The 22,500-nt window shown below is 39.0% G+C and overlaps 1 protein-coding gene across 1 annotated transcript; it reads right to left on the reverse strand.

The window, feature by feature from the left end:
* Positions 1-1,658: 1,658 nt before the first annotated feature.
* Positions 1,659-5,377, reverse strand: LOC148807361 (uncharacterized). Its single transcript, XM_088909523.1, has 12 exons — positions 5,343-5,377; positions 4,887-5,171; positions 4,685-4,783; positions 4,295-4,442; positions 3,904-4,205; positions 3,593-3,800; positions 3,360-3,491; positions 3,116-3,246; positions 2,819-3,025; positions 2,675-2,731; positions 2,380-2,585; positions 1,659-2,284 (listed from the first exon to the last, which is right to left on the reverse strand). Exons 1-12 carry the CDS (start codon positions 5,375-5,377, stop codon positions 1,659-1,661), a joined length of 2,436 nt encoding a protein of 811 aa, XP_088765649.1.
* Between the last annotated feature and the right edge of the window lie 17,123 nt (positions 5,378-22,500).

Below are 22,500 nucleotides of genomic sequence, written 5' to 3' on the forward strand. Positions count from 1 at the left end.
CACAATTGTGAATCATTTAAAAAACGAATACAGTAGAATTAGGCTGTGAAACTGATCAAATACCATAAGCCCTATTCAAATTCGTGACTGAATTTCCAGGATGGAGACAATTTTATTCTGTTTAAGAAACTGATCTCTGTCGTAACTAGAAATCCCAGCTCAGTGATAGAAACTAGCCATGTTGGCAGATTATTGCTTTACAGTTTAAAAAGTAATTAATTAATGTGGTCACAAATAATATCTTGGCTTTCAGACCATAATATGCTTTTAACAGTTTACTGAAAAAATGTTTCCTGCAGTTTAGCTCCAAAATGAAAATGAAATGGTTTCATTTTGTGTATGTCAAGGGTGTCCACTTTATAGAAATTCAATTTTAAAACATTGTCGAAATGACAAACCACTGGAAATACAGGTCTATCTAACCTCTAACTCATTAACAATGTTCATTGCTGTTGTCCTTAAACATTTCAGAAATTTTAATTAAGAAAATAAAGCAATTGTTCCCTAGACTCATCTTTTGTGTTCTGTTCGCTGTGAATCAGAAAGGTGCTGTTCTTGAAGTCCAGTCAGTCTCTGTTATCTTTCTTCCCAAGAGGAATTCCATCCAATTCCATCAAACTTCTTTTTCTTCTGCTCGCCTAAGGATGAACTGAAATGAAGCAATTAGTATTTCAGTGGCAGAAAATAGGCTGTCATATACACCTCTCCGGTGCTTTTGATGCACAAATGGTGTCCTGCCAAAACAATCTTCTGTTTGGTAATGTTGGGCAGTTTCAAAAGAAGCTTATCAAAAATCTATTTTGTAGATAATGAAAGAAAATAATAATAAAATCAGAGTAAGAATTATTATCCAGACTTATCTTTCTGTTCTCTTTCAATAAGAACGGTGTCATTAATGAAGTCCAGTCGGTCTCATTCCTTCTCTCTTCCCAAGAGGCTGCCCGTCTAATGCTGCTGAAAACTCCATTGTCCATTCTGGGAATGCTGTGCTGTTCAGATAGTGTCAACAAATTTAAGAAATGGTTCACATCTTTAAATCTTTTTTTGTTTTGTTTAAAGCATGTGGCATTTTTTAGCAGTAACAAATGGAACAGGAACAGGAGCAGGAAGCTAAAAACACAACGGAGCCAGGCACAACCAGGACCCGGGCTCACACGATGCGGAGATCAGGTGCAGAGCCTCGAGTGAAGTGAGCGCCTGGCTTTTAAAGTTGAACTGAAACAGGGTAGGAACAAGGAACAGATGCGGGGAATGAGGCAAATCAGGAAGGGCTGGAGCGCCCTTAAGAGTAGGGGTTTGTGATTGTGATACAGGTTGGCATATTTATTTTATTTTATTAGGTAGATTCTTTTCAACATGCTTTTACATAATATGTTGTAACAATGATTTCAAAAAGAAACTACAGAAGCCTTACAAATTAAAAATATCTCACCGTGCCAATGTGTCTTCAGGCTTCCCATGTACAAAAAGGCCCAAGGACTCCAGCAGTCTTACAACCACTGTCCTGTTTGCCTCACCAGACACGATCTCTATTCTGTTGTAATCCACGATGACCCCGTTTTTCAGGTGATTTATCATGTCCTTCCTCGCCTGTTGAGAGGTCATCCTGATCTCCTCTGCCGTGGAGAGGCAGAGGAGATAAAAGCTTTATTTTATGATCATTCGTCCAACCACTCCAGAGATTGTCCTTCTCCATTAAACGACTTCCTGGAGACACCGTAATCATATAGGAGCTCTTCTCCCACTACAATCTCTCTTTTTGCCAAGAACAGAATTGTTATGTCAGTCTTTTCGTCAATTACAAAAGATTCTTTAATTGGTCTGAGGTTGGCTTTTTTGTTTGAATGATTTATGCGCCTTCCAATTGTGTCCATATCCGGGTGGCAGGTGCAGTGTTCTTCACGCGAATCAATGCACATTTTTTGTTTAGGTCCATCAAAAAAGAATAGATATCCCATGTCTCCTTCTGCCATCTGTGCCATTAGGGCTTCTCCAGCTGTCTTTGTGATAACCTTGCCATGGTAATCACATACCACCTCTCCCTTCTGGAAACGCCTGGAAGTTATAACCTTCTTCCCTTTCACAGGATCGTCAACGATGTGCAGGCCTCTCCAGGTTTGGAGTTTTACCAGATTTTCAATGTCCTTGCCATTTGGTTGGACTTCTACATGCGGCTTCCAGTTCTGAAGTACCTCGGACACAGCTGGTGTATTGGTTGACCATCCCATTTTTTCTATATAATGGGTCACTTGGCTTTCTGTTGGTAACCGTCTATTGTATTGATCTGTAGTGAGATATCAGAAATCCACCCAAAGAATATATCCAGTAATAGACTCTTGAAATATTACTCTTTAAAAAGGGAAGAAATCCTGTTCTTACCGAATATGTTCTGTTGCCTCCTTTTCCTCTGCTCAGCTCTCCATCTATTGTAACAGTGGCGATCGTGAATGCCGGTCACTCTCAGGCGCTCTTTCTTTCTAGGAGGCTGCCCATCTAATGTCACGGGAAAAATCTGTATCAGCTTCTGGAAGGCTGCAGCATCATCCATCTTTGGGCATCTATATGCAGCAGCTGCCACAGTGGACCTATTTATAAAAAGAAAACTTAAATATCTCAGATCTAAGACAGAGTGGCTAAAAGGTAACTGAAAGAGGGATATTGAATTAAAACTTACCGTATAGCAGCTGTACGTTCTTGTCCATAGCCTGAAGATTGCTCTCCTGATGATGAACTGAAGTTTAAAAAAATATGAGAAATTTATGTTTATCCTAAATATTGACTTTCAAATACTGAATTTGGATATCACTGTGACACTTACAGAGATCCTGCTTCTACAATGCCATGAATTAGTTCGCTGGCTGAGCACATGTCCTCATCTGTCAGCCTTCTGGCTAGGTTTTCAACAGTTCCATTTGAAACACCTAAATAATCATTCAGGACAGTTTTCTGATCAATAGGTAGCTTCTTTATTTCCATTTCAAATGCCCTTCTTGCAACATAGCAAGTAATCAGTGGTAGGTGGTACCTGCAAAACAAACATATATAAAATAGTTGTTTTCAAGCCACAGAAAAGTAAAAAGAAAATACATCAAAATAATTATATAATTCAATTTACTTCTCATGCAGTCTTCGCAGATCATAGGTAGGATTGTGAACTGGTTCTCCTCCTGCATACACAAAAAAATGTTCTATTTCCATCCTGCAGTTTGCATCACAGCGTAAGTTAATGAAGTAGCAGTGAAACATCTGAGAAAATAAAAAAAATAAAAATGCAGTTTAAATGCAGTATTCTTCACATACCATTGAATGCTAAAGACAGTTTTTAGCAATGAAATATCAAAATATAACCTTCAACTCACCTTTTCCTCTTCTTCATTTAGTGCAAAGGAAGCTAGTCGCTGAGTTGCAGCCATGCGCTCTTTGACAGAGATTATTACCCTGTTTTGCCCACTTTTATTCACAACAATTTTTCGCCGTATCCAATCCAGGACCTGAATTCAGAAGATTTTTTTAGTACAAATATTAATTAAAAACAATTTCTCGAAAAGAACATCTATAATCAAAATTCTTGGTTGTATGAAGGGATGCTTACTGTCATATTCTTTACCACCCCTGGGCGCTGAAGGTGCTTCAGCTGGAGAATGGCCTGCAGGTAAAGCATCACAACAATCCGTTCACTTGTGGTGATGTCTGCAGAGGCGTGTGTCTTGCCCAGTATCCGCTGCACATCTTTCTTTGCAACACTCAACACCTTCAAGCAATCGCTTAGTTTAGGTGGAGGACTCTGCAGCTGTGTTAGTCTGGGGGAGAGAGAACAATACTATCAGCCTCCAAAAGGCAAAATTCATGTGTTTGAATAGAAAAGCAAGTACAAGTTGAACCAACATTTAATAAGTAAAGTACCTCTTTCTGGTTATTTCCTGTCTGACACTCTTGTTGTTTCTCTTTTTTATATCCTTTAGATTGCTCTGGAAGTCTATTAAACTCTTAGCTAGACTGGGATCCTCCACTTGCAGGTTAGTGTTTTTTCGGATGAAGAGCAGGAATCTGCTGATATTAATGATATAACCTGCAATGGTCTGGTGAGACAACCCAGTCATCTTCAACTGGGAAACAAATGTCTGCATTTTGGAAATGTCCTTCAGAAAACTTAAGGAAACATCTGATGGATCCATAAAAAACAGGAACCTGGAGACATTTTCAACCTGAAAAACATATATAGAGAAAGTCATTATTTTTATGACCAACATCCTGTGAAGTTTAAGCCGAGTAAAACCATGTACCAAATACCTACCTCCTTGGAGCAGTTTACCATTCCCAGGCCCTGGATAAGGTATTGTTTAAAGCCAGCCAGGAGAGGAGAATCAAGAGAGTGTTTTCTGTAAAGTCCAGCCAGGGCAACTCTTTTTCGGAGAGCTTTTAGATTACCTTTAACTGACACCCTGTAGATATAAGACACATGGACAATTACATGTATTATAAGTGTTTCCGTTTTCTTAGTTGGCTTCTGGGAGAAAATGGCTTTAGATGTGGCCCTGTGTGAATGTGTATATCTACCAATTCACTGACATCCCAATTAAGGCTACATTTTTTCTTGCCTCTGTGAAACAAAATCTAATTTTATACATACAACGTGCAAATAAAAAATAAAGCACTAGAAACCCTATTGAGCAGAGAGTCTTACTGTTCCCCATCTTCCCCTTCCTCCTCCGCTTCTGCTTCAGTTTCTGGAGCAGCCTCTGGCATCTCTTCCTCCTGGACAGTGGCCTCTTGCTCAGGGCCGCTGGAATGCAGGTAGATTCTTTTCAACATGCTTTTACATAATATGTTGTAACAATGATTTCAAAAAGAAACTACAGAAGCCTTACATATTAAAAATATCTCACCGTGCCAATGTGTCTTCAGGCTTCCCACGTACAAAAAGGCCCGAGGACTCTAGCAGTCTTACAACCGCTATCCTGTTTGCCTCACCAGACACAATTTCTATTCTGTGGTAATCCACGATGACCCCGTTCTTCAGGTGATTCATCATGTCCTCCCTCGCCTGTTGAGAGGCCATCCTGATCTCTTCTGCCGTGGCGTGCTTCATACACGCCCTCTTCAAGTGAGCAGGAAGCTGATCAAAAGTATTCAGGCACATCTTGCACACCAGGGGAATCCTCGCGGGTTTCCTTTGAAAATAAATTATACCATCTGTGTATAGAAACAAGCTAAGACTGATTTCTTAAATTATCCTTAATTTTCTCTCTCATAGTTTGAGCATAATGATTTCATTGTATTTATATAAGAATTGGTCATTGCTCCAAAATAAATAATGGTTTCATAAAAAAGTGAACACTTACTTGGTCTCAGTCACAGACTTTCCAATAGGAGCCATTGTGGAGTTCAGCAACTGCAGGTCCTAGAAGTGGGGAAGGAATTTTAAAAGAGAAATTGAATTACAATACAGAAGGAATGGCTGAGGGATCACTGAAATATATATATATACAAATTCCAAAGACTGAGTCCATATAGAAACAACTACCTTTCATATTCAGTATAAGATGGAAGATGAATTGGCCCTGAAAATCCACTGCAATGAGAAACTGCTCATGCCATTGCATATGAACAAACATACATTCTCATCTATATTCATTTGCAGTTACACTATTGCAATTAATCAATTAATCACATGATGAGATTCTTGATATTAGATTAGTAAAAACAATATCAATGCACTGAGAGACGCTTAAGAATAAAGATGCATCTGCCTGACTGCATATTAGTTTTAAAAGGTTATCAGCAAATGCATTTAAAAGTAAAAATATAAAGTCTTACCTCTTGATCGTAGTGGTGATTCAATATCCAGGACCTTAGTCAAGTCTCAGAGTTACTGTACCTCCTGTCTCGATTGCAGGTGAAAAGTGAAAGGTATATTGCACTCAGCAGAAAGTTACCCCGAGCAAAGACTCCACCCCTCCCAGAAAACAGCACTCCCCTTTGGCAAAGCAGTGGGTGGAGGAAGCCTTTGCTACCATTATCAAACACAGAAATCGTTATAATTTAATTTTAAAAACATGGCTAAGCATGGGTTTAAAGTATATTCAACGGTGCAAGTGCATTCAAAGAAATAGAGTTTCCCAAGCCCTCAGAAAGAATTGCCATTTCTAAAGATGTCTAGTTTCAAGCATTAACATCCAAAGTACCTGTCTTAGCTGGAGCAGGGAGTTTGCTAAGCCACCTGAAAGAATTACCATATCCAAAGATGTCTAGCTTCAAGCATTAACATCCAAAGTACCTGTCTTAGCTGGGCCAGGTAGTTTGCCAAGCCATGTGAAAGAATTACCATTTCCAAAGAAGTCTGTTGTAAGCCAGGTTCAATCATGACCATCCAAAGTACCGGTCGTCCCTTGGGGCGAGAGGGTTTCCTGTGTGTCTAGGATGTGTACTTCCCTTAAATAAAGGGTGAATATGGGTACCATAGGTATTAAATCTCTCAAAGCTCAGAGTTAAACTAAAAAACCCTTGGTAAGTGTGTTATAACATGGATGGGTATTTATAGTCCAGTGCCTCCTATTTGGTGTCCCCTGAAGGCGTTTTGAACCCAGCAGGTGACACTGATTTAGTTTTACTTGGCCCTGATTATACAATAAAGGATAAGTAACCAGAAAGAGGTGGTATTTCGATTTTACAGTACATAAAAAAATACATACTTTCCACAGCTCAGCATGCACATGGTGAGATTCCTGATATTAGATTAATAAAAAATATCAAGGCACTGAGGCTAATTAATAAAGATGCTTTTGACTGACTGGACCTTGGAGCAAGGTGTGTAAATTACAACAGACATCTTTAGAAATGGTAATTCTTTCAGGTGGCTTGGCAAATTTACTGCCCCACCTAAGACAGGTACTTTGGATGTTAATGCTTGAAACTAGACATCACAACTGATCGTATTTTACTAGAGATTCTGTTTGGGATTCAGATGTGCATTCGGACAGCAATCCCTTTCAAGAAATGATACGTTCTGGATGAGGTCAAAGGTGCCGGAACACTGTATTTAGGATGCGATTGTGTGTCTCCTGCTTCAACGCAGTGATATACTGTATATTGATGTGCTCCTGTAATTTCTTGGTACATGCCCAGGGCAGTAAGCAGTCTGAGGATTTATTTCCAGACGGCATAGAGCAGTGAAGCAGTGAAGTAGTGCAACACACTGGATCATTATATTATTAGAATCTATTTGTTTAACATGCACGGGTCTGTCTCAATGGATGCAGTGCTCCTGAAAGGGCTCTCAAACCCTGCATTTCAGATGCCTAGCTGTATCCCTCACATGTGGCACCTCAGAATGACTTCTACTTTATTCTACTTAAATTATTACATTATACACAATTTGAGTTCATTTTTAAAAGTAAAGGGTAATGAAAGGAATGAAAGATATGTAGCAATCACATTGTAACAGGGGTGACAGTGACTTTTTGCTTGTACTAAGCATTAGTACCTAAGTCCACTAGTGGACTTCTGGTACCTTTAGGGTACGGTGTTCCCTGAAGGGCTCTCAAACCCCGCATTTCAGATGCCCAGCTGTATCGCTGATGTGTTGCACCTCAGAATCACTTTTAAACCTTACATCTGGTATCTTTAATCCCTATTGCTCAACACATGGTGAAAGTATTGCATACATGTGTCTGAAAATGAGCAATGGGCCCCTGAGAGACTCATTTGCCTGATTCACAAATGATCACATTTGACTAGAGATTCTGTTTGGGATTCAGTTGTGCATTCTGACAGCAATCCCTTTCAAAAAACGATACATTCTGGATGAGTTCAAAGGTGCAGGAACACTGTATTTAGGATGTGTTTGCAGATATTCTGTGTCTCTAGCTTCAACACAGTGATATTCTTGATATTAGATTAGTAAAAACAATATAAATGCACTGAGAGACGCTTAAGAATAAAGATGCATCTGCCTAACTGCATATTAGTTTTAAAAGGTTATCAGCAAATGCATTTAAAAGTAAAAATGTAAAGTCTTACCTCTTGATCGTAGTGGTGATTCAATATCCAGGACCTTAGTCAAGTCTCAGAGTTACTGTACCTCCTGTCTCGATTGCAGGTGAAAAGTGAAAGGTATATTGCACTCAGCAGAAAGTTACCCCGAGCAAAGACTCTACCCATCCCAGAAAACAGCACTCCCCTTTGGCAAAGCAGTGGGTGGAGGAAGCCTTTGCTACCATTATCAAACACAGAAATCGTTATAATTTAATTTTAAAAACATGGCTAAGCATGGGTTTAAAGTATATTCAACGGTGCAGGTGCATTCAAAGAAATAGAGTTTCCCAAGCCCTCAGAAAGAATTACCATTTCTAAAGATGTCTAGTTTCAAGCATTAACATCCAAACTACCTGTCTTAGCTGGAGCAGGGAGCTTGCTAAGCAACCTGAAAGAATTACCATATCCAAAGATGTCTAGTTTCAAGCATTAACATCCAAAGTACCTGTCTTAGCTGGGCCAGGTAGTTTGCCAAGCCATGTGAAAGAATTACCATTTCCAAAGAAGTCTGTTGTAAGCCAGGTTCAATCATGACCATCCAAAGTACTGGTCGTCCCTTGGGGCGAGAGGGTTTCCTGTGTGTCTAGGATGTGTACTTCCCTTAAATAAAGGGTGAATATGGGTACCATAGGTATTAAATATCTCAAAGCTCAGAGTTAAACTAAAAAACCCTTGGTGAGTGTGTTATAACATGGATGGGTATTTATAGTCCAGTGCCTCCTATTTGGTGTCTCCTGAAGGCGTTTTGAACCCAGCAGGTGACACTGATTTAGATTTATTTGGCCCTGATTATACAATAAAGGATAAGTAATCAGAAAGAGGTGGTATTTCGATTTTACAGTACATAAAAAATACATACATTCCACAGCTCAGCATGCACATGGTGATATTCCTGATATTAGATTAATTAAAAATATCAAGGCACTGAGGCTAATTAACAAAGATGCTTTTGACTGACTGGACCTTGGAGCAAGGTGTGTAAATTACAACAGACATCTTTAGAAAAAGTAATTCTTTCAGGTGGCTTGGCAAATTTACTGCCCCACCTAAGACAGATACTTTGGATGTTAATGCTTGAAACTAGACATCACAACTGATCGTATTTTACTAGAGATTCTGTTTGGGATTCAGATGTGCATTCGGACAGCAATCCCTTTCAAGAAATGATACGTTCTGGATGAGGTCAAAGGTGCCGGAACACTGTATTTCGGATGCAAATGTGTGTCTCCTGCTTCAACGCAGAGGCATATATAGATGTTCTCCTGTAATGTCTTGGTACATGCCCAGGGCAGTAAGCAGTCTGAGGATATATTTCCAGACGGCGTAGAGCAGTGAAGCAGTGAAGTAGTGCAACACACTAGATCATTATATTATTAGAATCTATTTGTTTAACATGCACGGGTCTGTCTCAATGGATGCAGTGCTCCTGAAAGGGCCCTCAAACCCTGCATTTCAGACGCCTAGCTGTATCCCTCACATGTGGCACCTCAGAATGACTTCTACGTTATTCTGCTTAAATTATTACATTATACACAATTTGAGTTCATTTTTAAAAGTAAAAGGTAATGAAAGGAATGAAAGATATGTAGCAATCACATTGTAACAGGGGTGACAGTGACTTAATGCTTGTACTAAGCATCAGTACCTAAGTCCACTAGTGGACTTCTGGTACCTTTAGGGTACGGTGTTCCCTGAAGGGCTCTCAAACCCCGCATTTCAGATGCCTAGCTGTATCGCTGATGTGTTGCACCTCAGAATCACTTTTAAACCTTACCTCTGGTATCTTTAATCCCTATTGCTCAACGCATGGTAAAAGTATCGCATACATGTGTCTGAAAATGAGCAATGGGCCCCTGAGAGACTCATTTGCCTGTTTCACAAATGATCACATTTGACTAGAGATTCTGTTTGGGATTCAGTTGTGCATTCTGACAGCAATCCCTTTCAAAAAACTATACATTCTGGATGAGTTCAAAGTTGCAGGAACACTGTATTTATGATGTGTTTGCAGTTATTCTGTGTCTCTAGCTTCAACACAGTGATATATATATATATATGCTCACTGATTTTTTGGTACATGCCCAGGGCAATAATCATTATGAGGATTTATTTCCAGATGTGCTAGAGGTAGTGTTGTGAAATACTTCATCACACTGGATTGCAGGTTTAAACCCCCTGCACTCTTACTCCTTAAAAACCAACAAATGCAGATATGTAGCAATCACATAGTAACAGGGGTTACAGTGACTTAATGTTTGCACTAGTAAACTTCTGGTACCTTTAGGGTACGGTGTTCCTTGAAGGGCTCTCAAACCCCGCATTTCAGATGCCTAGCTGTATCGCTGATGTGTTGCACCTCAGAATCACTTTTAAACCTTACATCTGGTATCTTTAATCCCTATTGCTCAACGCATGGTAAAAGTATTGCATACATGTGTCTGAAAATGAGCAATGGGCCCCTGAGAGACTCATTTGCCTGTTTCACAAATGAACATATTTGACTAGAGATTCTGTTTGGGATTCAGTTGTGCATTCTGACTGCAATCCCTTTCAAAAAACGATACATTCTGGATGAGTTCAAAGTGCAGGAACACTGTATTTATGATGTGTTTGCAGTTATTCTGTGTCTCTAGCTTCAACACAGTGATATATATATATATGCTCACTGATTTTTTGGTACATGCCCAGGGCAATTATCATTATGAGGATTTATTTCCAGATGTGCTAGAGGTAGTGTTGTGAAATACTTTAACACACTGGATTGCAGGTTTAAACCCCCTGCACTCTTACTCCTTAAAAACCAACAAATGCAATTTACGAATGCAATACGAATGCCCCCGGCCGTCCCTCTTAATCATGGCCCCAGAGGACAAGATGCAAAGGAAAAGCTACAAACCCTGACAGCTACTCACCCAGCCATCCCCCACAGCTGCCAATCTCCAACACCTCCCCCATTAACACCTCCAGCACTGAAAGTGCTATGTGCACCATCCCCCAGGCCAGGCTGACCAGGCCAGTGCAACACACTTGATCATTATATTATTAGAATCTATTCTACTTAAATTATTACATTCTACACAATTGGAGTTCATTTTAAAAGTAAATGGTAATGAAAGGAATGCATTTTCATAAGAAAGATAATACCGATATGCATGTGATAATCTTCCTTATATCATGTAGTGCGTCATTTGGTCACTTTGTGGGCTTGAAATACAAAGAAAATCATGTTCAATGGTACAAGATAAATACAAATCTTAAGCTTTTATTTTAATTAGATTTGTTTATAAAGCATAAGCAATCATTTATTACATTAATATATGTGAAAATAACGTTTTAGCATCATACGTTTAGTATATTTAGTCTCTAATGCTGAAAGAAATGATCATTTGTTTAACATGCACGGGTCTGTCTCAATGGATGCAGTGCTCCTGAAAGGGCTCTCAAACCCTACATTTCAGATGCTTAGCTGTATCCCTCACATGTGGCACCTCAGAATGACTTCTACTTTATTCTACTTAAATTATTACATTATACACAATTTGAGTTCATTTTAAAAAGTAAAAGGTAATGAAAGGAATGGAAGATATGTAGCAATCACATTGTAACAGAGGTGACAGTGACTTAATGCTTGTATTAAGCATTAGTACCTAAGTCCACTAGTGGACTTCTGGTACCCTTAGGGTACGGTGCTCCCTGAAGGGCTCTCAAACCCCGCATTTCAGATGCCTAGCTGTATCGCTGATGTGTTGCACCTCAGAATCACTTTTAAACCTTACCTCTGGTATCTTTAATCCCTATTGCTCAACGCATGGTAAAAGTATCGCATACATGTGTCTGAAAATGAGCAATGGGCCCCTGAGAGACTCATTTGCCTGTTTCACAAATGATCATATTTGACTAGAGATTCTGTTTGGGATTCAGTTGTGCATTCTGACAGCAATCCCTTTCAAAAAACGATACATTCTGGATGAGTTCAAAGGTGCAGGAACACTGTATTTAGGATGTGTTTGCAGTTATTCTGTATCTCTAGCTTCAACACAGTGATATATATATATGCTCCCTGATCTTTTGGTACATGCCCAGGGCAATAATCATTATGAGGTTTTATTTCCAGATGTGCTAGAGGTAGTGTTGTGAAATACTTCATCACACTGGATTGCAGGTTTAAACCCCCTGCACTATTACTCCTTAAAAACCAACAAATGCAATTTACGAATGCAATACGAATGCCCCCGGCCGTCCCTCTTAATCATGGCCACAGAGGACAAGATGCAAAGGAAAAGCTACAAACCCTGATAGCTACTCACCCAGCCATCCCCCACAGCTGCCAATCTCCAACACCTCCCCCATTAACACCTCCAGCACTGAAAGTGCTATGTGCACCATCCCCCAGGCCAGGCTGACCAGGCCAGTGCAACATACTGGATCATTATATTATTGGAATCTATTCTACTTAAATTATTACATTCTACACAATTGGAGTTCATTTTAAAAGTAAAAGGTAATGAAAGGAATGCATTTTCATAAGAAAGATAATACCGATATGCATGTGATAATCTTCCTTATATCATGTAGTGCGTCATTTGGTCACTTTGTGAGCTTGAAATACAAAGAAAATCATGTTCTATGGTAAAAGATAAATACAAAACTTAAGCTTTTATTTTAATTAGATTTGTTTATAAAGCATAAGCAATCATTTATTACATTAATATATGTGAAAATAACGTTTTAGCATCATACGTTTAGTATATTTAGTCTCTAATGCTGAAAGAAATGATCATTTGTTTAACATGCACGGGTCTGTCTCAATGGATGCAGTGCTCCTGAAAGGGCTCTCAAACCCTACATTTCAGATGCTTAGCTGTATCCCTCACATGTGGCACCTCAGAATGACTTCTACTTTATTCTACTTAAATTATTACATTATACACAATTTGAGTTCATTTTAAAAAGTAAAAGGTAATGAAAGGAATGGAAGATATATAGCAATCACATTGTAACAGGAGTGACAGTGACTTAATGCTTGTATTAAGCATTAGTACCTAAGTCCACTAGTGGACTTCTGGTACCTTTAGGGTACGGTGCTCCCTGAAGGGCTCTCAAACCCCGCATTTCAGATGCCTAGCTGTATCGCTGATGTGTTGCACCTCAGAATCACTTTTAAACCTTACCTCTGGTATCTTTAATCCCTATTGCTCAAGCATGGTAAAAGTATCGCATACATGTGTCTGAAAATGAGCAATGGGCCCCTGAGAGACTCATTTGCCTGTTTCACAAATGAACATATTTGACTAGAGATTCTGTTTGGGATTCAGTTGTGCATTCTGACTGCAATCCCTTTCAAAAAACGATACATTCTGGATGAGTTCAAAGTTGCAGGAACACTGTATTTAGGATGTCTTTGCAGATATTCTGTGTCTCTAGCTTCAACACAGTGATATATATATATGCTCACTGATTTTTTGGTACATGCCCAAGTCAATAATCATTATGAGGATTTATTTCCAGATGTGCTAGAGGTAGTGTTGTGAAATACTTCATCACACTGGATTGCAGGTTTAAACCCCCTGCACTCTTACTCCTTAAAAACCAACAAATGCAGATATGTAGCAATCACATTGTAACAGGGGTGACAGTGACTTAATGCTTGTACTAAGCATTAGTACCAAAGTCCACTAGTGGACTTCTGGTACCTTTAGGGTACGGTGTTCCTTGAAGGGCTCTCAAACCCCGCATTTCAGATGCCTAGCTGTATCGCTGATGTGTTGCACCTCAGAATCACTTTTAAACCTTACATCTGGTATCTTTAATCCCTATTGCTCAACACATGGTGAAAGTATCGCATACATGTGTCTGAAAATGAGCAATGGGCCCCTGAGAGACTCATTTGCCTGTTTCACAAATGATCACATTTGACTAGAGATTCTGTTTGGGATTCAGTTGTGCATTCTGACAGCAATCCCTTTCAAAAAACGATACATTCTGGATGAGTTCAAAGGTGCAGGAACACTGTATTTAGGATGTCTTTGCAGATATTCTGTGTCTCTAGCTTCAACACAGTGATATATATATATATGCTCACTGATTTTTTGGTACATGCCAAGGGCAATAATCATTATGAGGATTTATTTCCAGATGTGCTAGAGGTAGTGTTGTGAAATACTTCAACACACTGGATTGCGGGTTTAAACCCCCTGCACTCTTACTCGTTAAAAACCAACAAATGCAATTCACTACTAAAAATTACTGCATTTTCTCCTAGAAAGAGCTCTCAATTAATGAAATGCCCCATTGAACTGGCCCTGATTATACAATGCAAGGAGAAGTCTTCTAAGCCAATACTTGTAACCAGAAAGAGGCTGTATTTCAATTATACAATATACAAAACAATACCATTTAACACAAAGATATAGTCCACACCTCAGCATGCACATGATGAGATTCTTGATATTAGATTAGTAAAAACAATATCAATGCACTGAGAGACGCTTAAGAATAAAGATGCATCAGCCTGACTGCATATTAGTTTTAAAGGGTTATCAGCAAATGCATTTAAAAGAAAAAATGTAAAGTCTTACCTCTTGATCGTAGTGGTGATTCAATATCCAGGACCTTAGTCAAGTCTCAGAGTTACTGTACCTCCTGTCTCAATTACAGGTGAAAAGTGAAAGGTATATTGCACTCAGCAGAAAGTTACCCCGAGCAAAGATTCCACCCATCCCAGAAAACAGCACTCCCCTTTGGCAAAGCAGTGGGTGGAGGAAGCCTTTGCTACCATTATCAAACACAGAAATCGTTATAATTTAATTTTAAAAACATGGCTAAGCATGGGTTTAAAGTATATTCAACGGTGCAGGTGCATTCAAAGAAATAGAGTTTCCCAAGCCCTCAGAAAGAATTACCATTTCTAAAGATGTCTAGTTTCAAGCATTAACATCCAAACTACCTGTCTTAGCTGGAGCAGGGAGTTTGCTAAGCCACCTGAAAGAATTACCATATCCAAAGATGTCTAGTTTCAAGCATTACCATCCAAAGTACCTGTCTTAGCTGGGCCAGGTAGTTTGCCAAGCCATGTGAAAGAATTACCATTTCCAAAGAAGTCTGTTGTAAGCCAGGTTCAATCATGACCATCCAAAGTACCGGTCGTCCCTTTGGGCGAGAGGGTTTCCTGTGTGTCTAGGATGTGTTCTTCCCTTAAACTTGGCCCTGATTATACAATAAAGGATAAGTAACCAGAAAGAGGTGGTATTTCAATTTTACAGTACATAAAAAATACATATATTCCACAGCTCAGCGTGCACATGGTGAGATTCCTGATATTAGATTAATAAAAAATATCAAGGTACTGAAGCTAATTAATAAAGATGCTTTTGACTGACTGGACCTTGGAGCAAGGTGTGTAAATTACAACAGACATTTGTAGAAATGGTAATTCTTTCAGGTGGCTTGGCAAATTTACTGCCCCACCTAAGACAAGTACTTTGGATGTTAATGCTTGAAACTAGACATCACAACTGATCGTATTTTACTAGAGATTCTGTTTAGGATTCAGATGTGCATTCGGACAGCAATCCCTTTCAAGAAATGATACGTTCTGGATGAGGTCAAAGGTGCTGGAACACTGTATTTAGGATGCGATTGTGTGTCTCCTGCTTCAACGCAGTGATATACTGTATATTGATGTGTTCCTGTAATTTCTTGGTACATGCCCAGGGCAGTAAGCAGTCTGAGGATTTATTTCCAGACGGCATAGAGCAGTGAAGCAGTGAACTAGTGCAACACACTGGATCATTATATGATTAGAATCTATTCTACTTAAATTATTACATTATACACAATTTGAGTTCATTTTAAAAAGTAAAAGGTAATGAAAGGAATGTATTTTCATAAGAAAGATAATATCGATATGCATGTGATAATCGTCCTTATATCATGTAGTGCGTCATTTGCACACTTTGTGGGCTTGAAATACAAAGAAAATCATGTTCTATGGTACAAGATAAATACAAAACTTAAGCTTTTTTTAATTAGATTTGTTTATAAAGCATAAGCATTACATTACATTAATATATGTGAAAATAACATTTTAGAATCATACGTTTAGTATATTTAGTCCCTAATGCTGAAGGAAATGATCATTTGTTTAACATGCACAGGTGTGTCTCAAAGGATGCATTGCTCCTGAAGGGCTCTCAAACCCTGCATTTCAGATGCCTAGCTGTATCCTTCAAATGTGGCACCTCAGAATGACTTCTAACCTTACCTGTGGTGTCTATAATCCCTATTGCTTAATGCATGGTGAAAGCTTTGTATATATGTGTCTAACAATAAGGAATGGGCCCCTGTGACACTCATTTGCCTGTTTCACAAATTATCATATTTTACTAGAGATTCTGTTTGGGATTCAGATGTGCATTTGGACAGCAATCCCTTTCGAAGAATGTTACGTTCTGGATGAGGTCAAAGGTGCAAGAACACTGTGTTTAGGATGTGTTTGCAGTGATTCTGTGTCTCTAGCTTCAACACAGTGATATATATATATATGCTCAGTGATTTATAGGTACATGCCCAGGGCAATAAGTAGACTGAGGATTTATTTCCAGACGGCATACAGCTTTGATGCAGTGAAGTAGTGCAACACACTTTATCATTACATAATAAGAATCTATTCTACTTAAATCATTAGGTAGGTTAGGGTTACGGTTAGGTGCAGGAGCACTGTATTTAGGATGTGTTTATATATATATATATGCTCACTGATTTTTTGGTACATGCCCAGGGCAATAATCATTATGAGGATTTATTTCCAGATGTGCTAGAGGTAGTGTTGTGAAATACTTCATCACACTGGATTGCAGGTTTAAACCCCCTGCACTCTTACTCCTTAAAAACCAACAAATGCAGATATGTAGCAATCACATTGTAACAGGGATGACTGTGACTTAATTCTTGTACTAGTAAACTTCTGGTACCTTTAGGGTACGGTGTTCCCTGAAGGGCTCTCAAACCCCGCATTTCAGATGCCTAGCTGTATCGCTGATGTGTTGCACCTCAGAATCACTTTTAAACCTTACCTCTGGTATCTTTAATCCCTATTGCCCAACGCATGGTGAAAGTATTGCATACATGTGTCTGAAAATGAGCAATGGGCCCCTGAGAGACTCATTTGCCTGTTTCACAAATGATCATATTTGACTAGAGATTCTGTTTGGGATTCAGTTGTGCATTCTGACAGCAATCCCTTTCAAGAAATGATACGTTCTGGATGAGGTCAAAGGTGCTGGAACACTGTATTTCGGATGCGATTGTGTGTCTCCTGTAATGTCTTGGTACATGCCCAGGGCAGTGGCATATATAGATGTGCTCCTGTAATGTCTTGGTACATGCCCAGGGCAGTAAGCAGTCTGAGGATTTATTTCCAGACGGCATAGAGCAGTGAAGCAGTGAAGTAGTGCAACACACTGGATCATTATATTATTAGAATGTATTTGTTTAACATGCACGGGTCTGTCTCAATGGATGCAGTGCTCCTTAAAGGGCTCTCAAACCCTGCATTTCAGATGCCTAGCTGTATCCCTCACATGTGGCACCTCAGAATGACTTCTACTTTATTCTACTTAAATTATTACATTATACACAATTTGAGTTCATTTTTAAAAGTAAAAGGTAATGAAAGGAATGGAAGATATGTAGCAATCACATTGTAACAGGGGTGGCAGTGACTTAATGCTTGTACTAAGCATTAGTACCTAAGTCCACTAGTTGACTTCTGGTACCTTTAGGGTACGGTGTTCCCTGAAGGGCTCTCAAACCCCGCATTTCAGATGCCTAGCTGTATCGCTGATCTGTTGCACCTCAGAATCACTTTTAAACCTTACATCTGGTATCTTTAATCCCTATTGCTCAACGCATGGTAAAAGTATTGCATACATGTGTCTGAAAATGAGCAATGGGCCCCAGAGAGACTCATTTGCCTGTTTCACAAATGAACATATTTGACTAGAGATTCTGTTTGGGATTCAGTTGTGCATTCTGACTGCAATCCCTTTCAAAAAACGATACATTCTGGATGAGTTCAAAGTTGCAGGAACACTGTATTTATGATGTGTTTGCAGTTATTCTGTGTCTCTAGCTTCAACACAGTGATATATATATATATATGCTCACTGATTTTTTGGTACATGCCCAGGGCAATAATCATTATGAGGATTTATTTCCAGATGTGCTAGAGGTAGTGTTGTGAAATACTTCATCACACTGGATTGCAGGTTTAAACCCCCTGCACTCTTACTCCTTAAAAACCAACAAATGCAGACACACATTCGCATCCGAAATACAGTGTTCCAGCACCTTTGACCTCATCCAGAACGTATCATTTCTTGAAAGGGATTGCTGTCCGAATGCACATCTGAATCCCAAACAGAATCTCTAGTAAAATACGATCAGTTGTGATGTCTAGTTTCAAGCATTAACATCCAAAGTATCTGTCTTAGGTGGGGCAGTAAATTTGCCAAGCCACCTGAAAGATTTACCATTTCTAAAGATGTCTGTTGTAATTTACACACCTTGCTCCAAGGTCCAGTCAGTCAAAAGCATCTTTATTAATTAGCCTCAGTGCCTTGATATTTTTTATTAATCTAATATCAGGAATGTGATATTGTAACACTGTGGAATGTATGTATTTTTTATGTACTGTAAAATCGAAATACCACCTCTTTCTGGTTACTTATCCTTTATTGTATAATCAGGGCCAAGTTTAAGGGAAGAACACATCCTAGACACACAGGAAACCCTCTCGCCCAAAGGGACGACCGGTACTTTGGATGGTCATGATTGAACCTGGCTTACAACAGACTTCTTTGGAAATGGTAATTCTTTCACATGGCTTGGCAAACTACCTGGCCCAGCTAAGACAGGTACTTTGGATGGTAATGCTTGAAACTAGACATCTTTGGATATGGTAATTCTTTCAGGTGGCTTAGCAAACTCCCTGTTCCAGCTAAGACAGGTAGTTTGGATGTTAATGCTTGAAACTACACATCTTTAGAAATGGTAATTCTTTCTGAGGGCTTGGGAAACTCTATTTCTTTGAATGCACCTGCACCGTTGAATATACTTTAAACCCATGCTTAGCCATGTTTTTAAAATTAAATTATAACGATTTCTGTGTTTGATAATGGTAGCAAAGGCTTCCTCCACCCACTGCTTTGCCAAATGGGAGTGCTGTTTTCTGGGATGGGTGGAATCTTTGCTCGGGGTAACTTTCTGCTGAGTGCAATATACCTTTCACTTTTCACCTGTAATTGAGACAGGAGGTACAGTAACTCTGAGACTTGACTAAGGTCCTGGATATTGAATCACCACTACGATCAAGAGGTAAGACTTTACATTTTTTCTTTTAAATGCATTTGCTGATAACCCTTTAAAACTAATATGCAGTCAGGCTGATGCATCTTTATTCTTAAGCGTCTCTCAGTGCATTGATATTGTTTTTACTAATCTAATATCAAGAATCTCATCATGTGCATGCTGAGGTGTGGACTATATCTTTGTGTTAAATGGTATTGTTTTGTATATTGTATAATTGAAATACAGCCTCTTTCTGGTTACAAGTATTGGCTTAGAAGACTTCTCCTTGCATTGTATAATCAGGGCCAGTTCAATGGGGCATTTCATTAATTGAGAGCTCTTTCTAGGAGAAAATGCAGTAATTTTTAGTAGTGAATTGCATTTGTTGGTTTTTAACGAGTAAGAGTGCAGGGGGTTTAAACCCGCAATCCAGTGTGTTGAAGTATTTCACAACACTACCTCTAGCACATCTGGAAATAAATCCTCATAATGATTATTGCCCTTGGCATGTACCAAAAAATCAGTGAGCATATATATATATATCACTGTGTTGAAGCTAGAGACACAGAATATCTGCAAAGACATCCTAAATACAGTGTTCCTGCACCTTTGAACTCATCCAGAATGTATCGTTTTTTGAAAGGGATTGCTGTCAGAATGCACAACTGAATCCCAAACAGAATCTCTAGTCAAATGTGATCATTTGTGAAACAGGCAAATGAGTCTCTCAGGGGCCCATTGCTCATTTTCAGACACATGTATGCGATACTTTCACCATGTGTTGAGCAATAGGGATTAAAGATACCAGATGTAAGGTTTAAAAGTGATTCTGAGGTGCAACACATCAGCGATACAGCTAGGCATCTGAAATGCGGGGTTTGAGAGCCCTTCAAGGAACACCGTACCCTAAAGGTACCAGAAGTCCACTAGTGGACTTTGGTACTAATGCTTAGTACAAGCATTAAGTCACTGTCACCCCTGTTACAATGTGATTGCTACATATCTGCATTTGTTGGTTTTTAAGGAGTAAGAGTGCAGGGGGTTTAAACCTGCAATCCAGTGTGATGAAGTATTTCACAACACTACCTCTAGCACATCTGGAAATAAATCCTCATAATGATTATTGACTTGGGCATGTACCAAAAAATCAGTGAGCATATATATATATCACTGTGTTGAAGCTAGAGACACAGAATATCTGCAAAGACATCCTAAATACAGTGTTCCTGCAACTTTGAACTCATCCAGAATGTATCGTTTTTTGAAAGGGATTGCTGTCAGAATGCACAACTGAATCCCAAACAGAATCTCTAGTCAAATGTGATCATTTGTGAAACAGGCAAATGAGTCTCTCAGGGGCCCATTGCTCATTTTCAGACACATGTATGCGATACTTTCACCATGTGTTGAGCAATAGGGATTAAAGATACCAGAGGTAAGGTTTAAAAGTGATTCTGAGGTGCAACACATCAGCGATACAGCTATGCATCTGAAATGCGGGGTTTGAGAGCCCTTCAGGGAACACTGTACCCTAAAGGTACCAGAAGTCCATTAGTGGACTTAGGTACTAATGCTTAGTACAAGCAAAAAGTCACTGTCACCCCTGTTACAATGTGATTGCTACATATCTTTCATTCCTTTCATTACCTTTTACTTTTAAAAATGAACTCAAATTATGTATAATGTAATAATTTAAGCAGAATAAAGTAGAAGTCATTCTGAGGTGCCACATGTGAGGGATACAGCTAATCATCTGAAATGCAGGGTTTGAGAGCCCTTTCAGGAGCACTGCATCCATTGAGACAGACCCGTGCATGTTAAACAAATAGATTCTAATAATATAATGATCCAGTGTGTTGCACTACTTCACTGCTTCACTGCTCTATGCCGTCTGGAAATATATCCTCAGACTGCTTACTGCCCTGGGCATGTACCAAGACATTACAGGAGCACATCTATATATGCCACTGCGTTGAAGCAGGAGACACACATTCGCATCCGAAATACAGTGTTCCAGCACCTTTGACCTCATCCAGAACGTATCATTTCTTGAAAGGGATTGCTGTCCGAATGCACATCTGAATCCCAAACAGAATCTCTATTAAAATACGATCATTTGTGAAACAGGCAAATGAGTCTCTCAGGGGCCCATTGCTCATTTTCAGACACATGTATGCAATACTTTTACCATGCGTTGAGCAATAGGGATTAAAGATACCAGAGGTAAGGTTTAAAAGTGATTCTGAGGTGCAACACATCAGCGATACAGCTAGGCATCTGAAATTCGGGGTTTGAGAGCCCTTCAAGGAACAGTTTGAAGTGCAGGAACACTGTGTTTGCAGTTATTCTGTGTCTCTAGCTTCAACACAGTGATATATATATATGCTCACTGATTTTTTGGTACATGCCCAGGGCAAAAATTATTATGAGGATTTATTTCCAGAGGTGCTAGAGGTAGTGTTGTGAAATACTTCACTACACTGGATTGCAGGTTTAAACCCCCTGCACTCTTACTCCTTAAAAAACAACAAATGCAGATATGTAGCAATCATATTGTAGCAGACACTCGTTTGCCTTTTTCACAAATGATCATATTTTTCTAGAGATTCTGTTTGGGATACGGATGTGCATTCTGACAGCAATCTCTTTCAAAAAATGATTTTACCTTATCGCGGCTTTGCCCTTCTTGCCTCTTTGGACAAGATCTCCATCTTGTGGTCGTTGTTGGTAATGTCTGGACAATATCTCCGTCTTGTGGTCGTTGTTGGTAATGTCTTCTTATGCCCTTTTTTATTTCAATTCTCTATTAGTTGATTCTAGAATCTCTACAATAGAGTTGAAAACATCAGTTTTATAGCAGACAATATGACATTATTTATAGTCCAATTAGGAATTTATTACCCTGTTTTTAACATAATAACAAATTAAAATTGATTTAAACTAAGTTTGGAACACCAGGGAACATAAAAAAAGATTTTTAGGAAAACCATGAGGTTCTCTGTGTCCTATGCCTGTAAGGGGAGGAAGCTAGAATCCTTTGATTTTTCAAAATTTGAAAATAAACATCATATAACAACAGCTTTCATTCCTAGGAGTGAAAAATAACCATTTTTGAAG

The sequence above is a fragment of the Atractosteus spatula genome, unplaced genomic scaffold (genome assembly GCF_055471065.1).
Source record: "Atractosteus spatula isolate fAtrSpa1 unplaced genomic scaffold, fAtrSpa1.hap1 Scaffold_32, whole genome shotgun sequence".
Taxonomy (NCBI): domain Eukaryota; kingdom Metazoa; phylum Chordata; class Actinopteri; order Semionotiformes; family Lepisosteidae; genus Atractosteus; species Atractosteus spatula.

Bases quoted from the DNA above. Each gene is read 5' to 3' on its own strand.
- LOC148807361 (XM_088909523.1), bottom strand. From the start codon at position 5,377: ATGGCTCCTATTGGAAAGTCTGTGACTGAGACCAA. The intron at 5,172-5,342 runs GTAAGTGTTCAC...TTATTTTCAAAG, and splicing joins AAGTCTGTGACTGAGACCAA to GAAACCCGCGAGGATTCCCC. The intron at 3,801-3,903 runs GTACTTTACTTA...TCTCTCCCCCAG, and splicing joins CAGGAAATAACCAGAAAGAG to ACTAACACAGCTGCAGAGTC.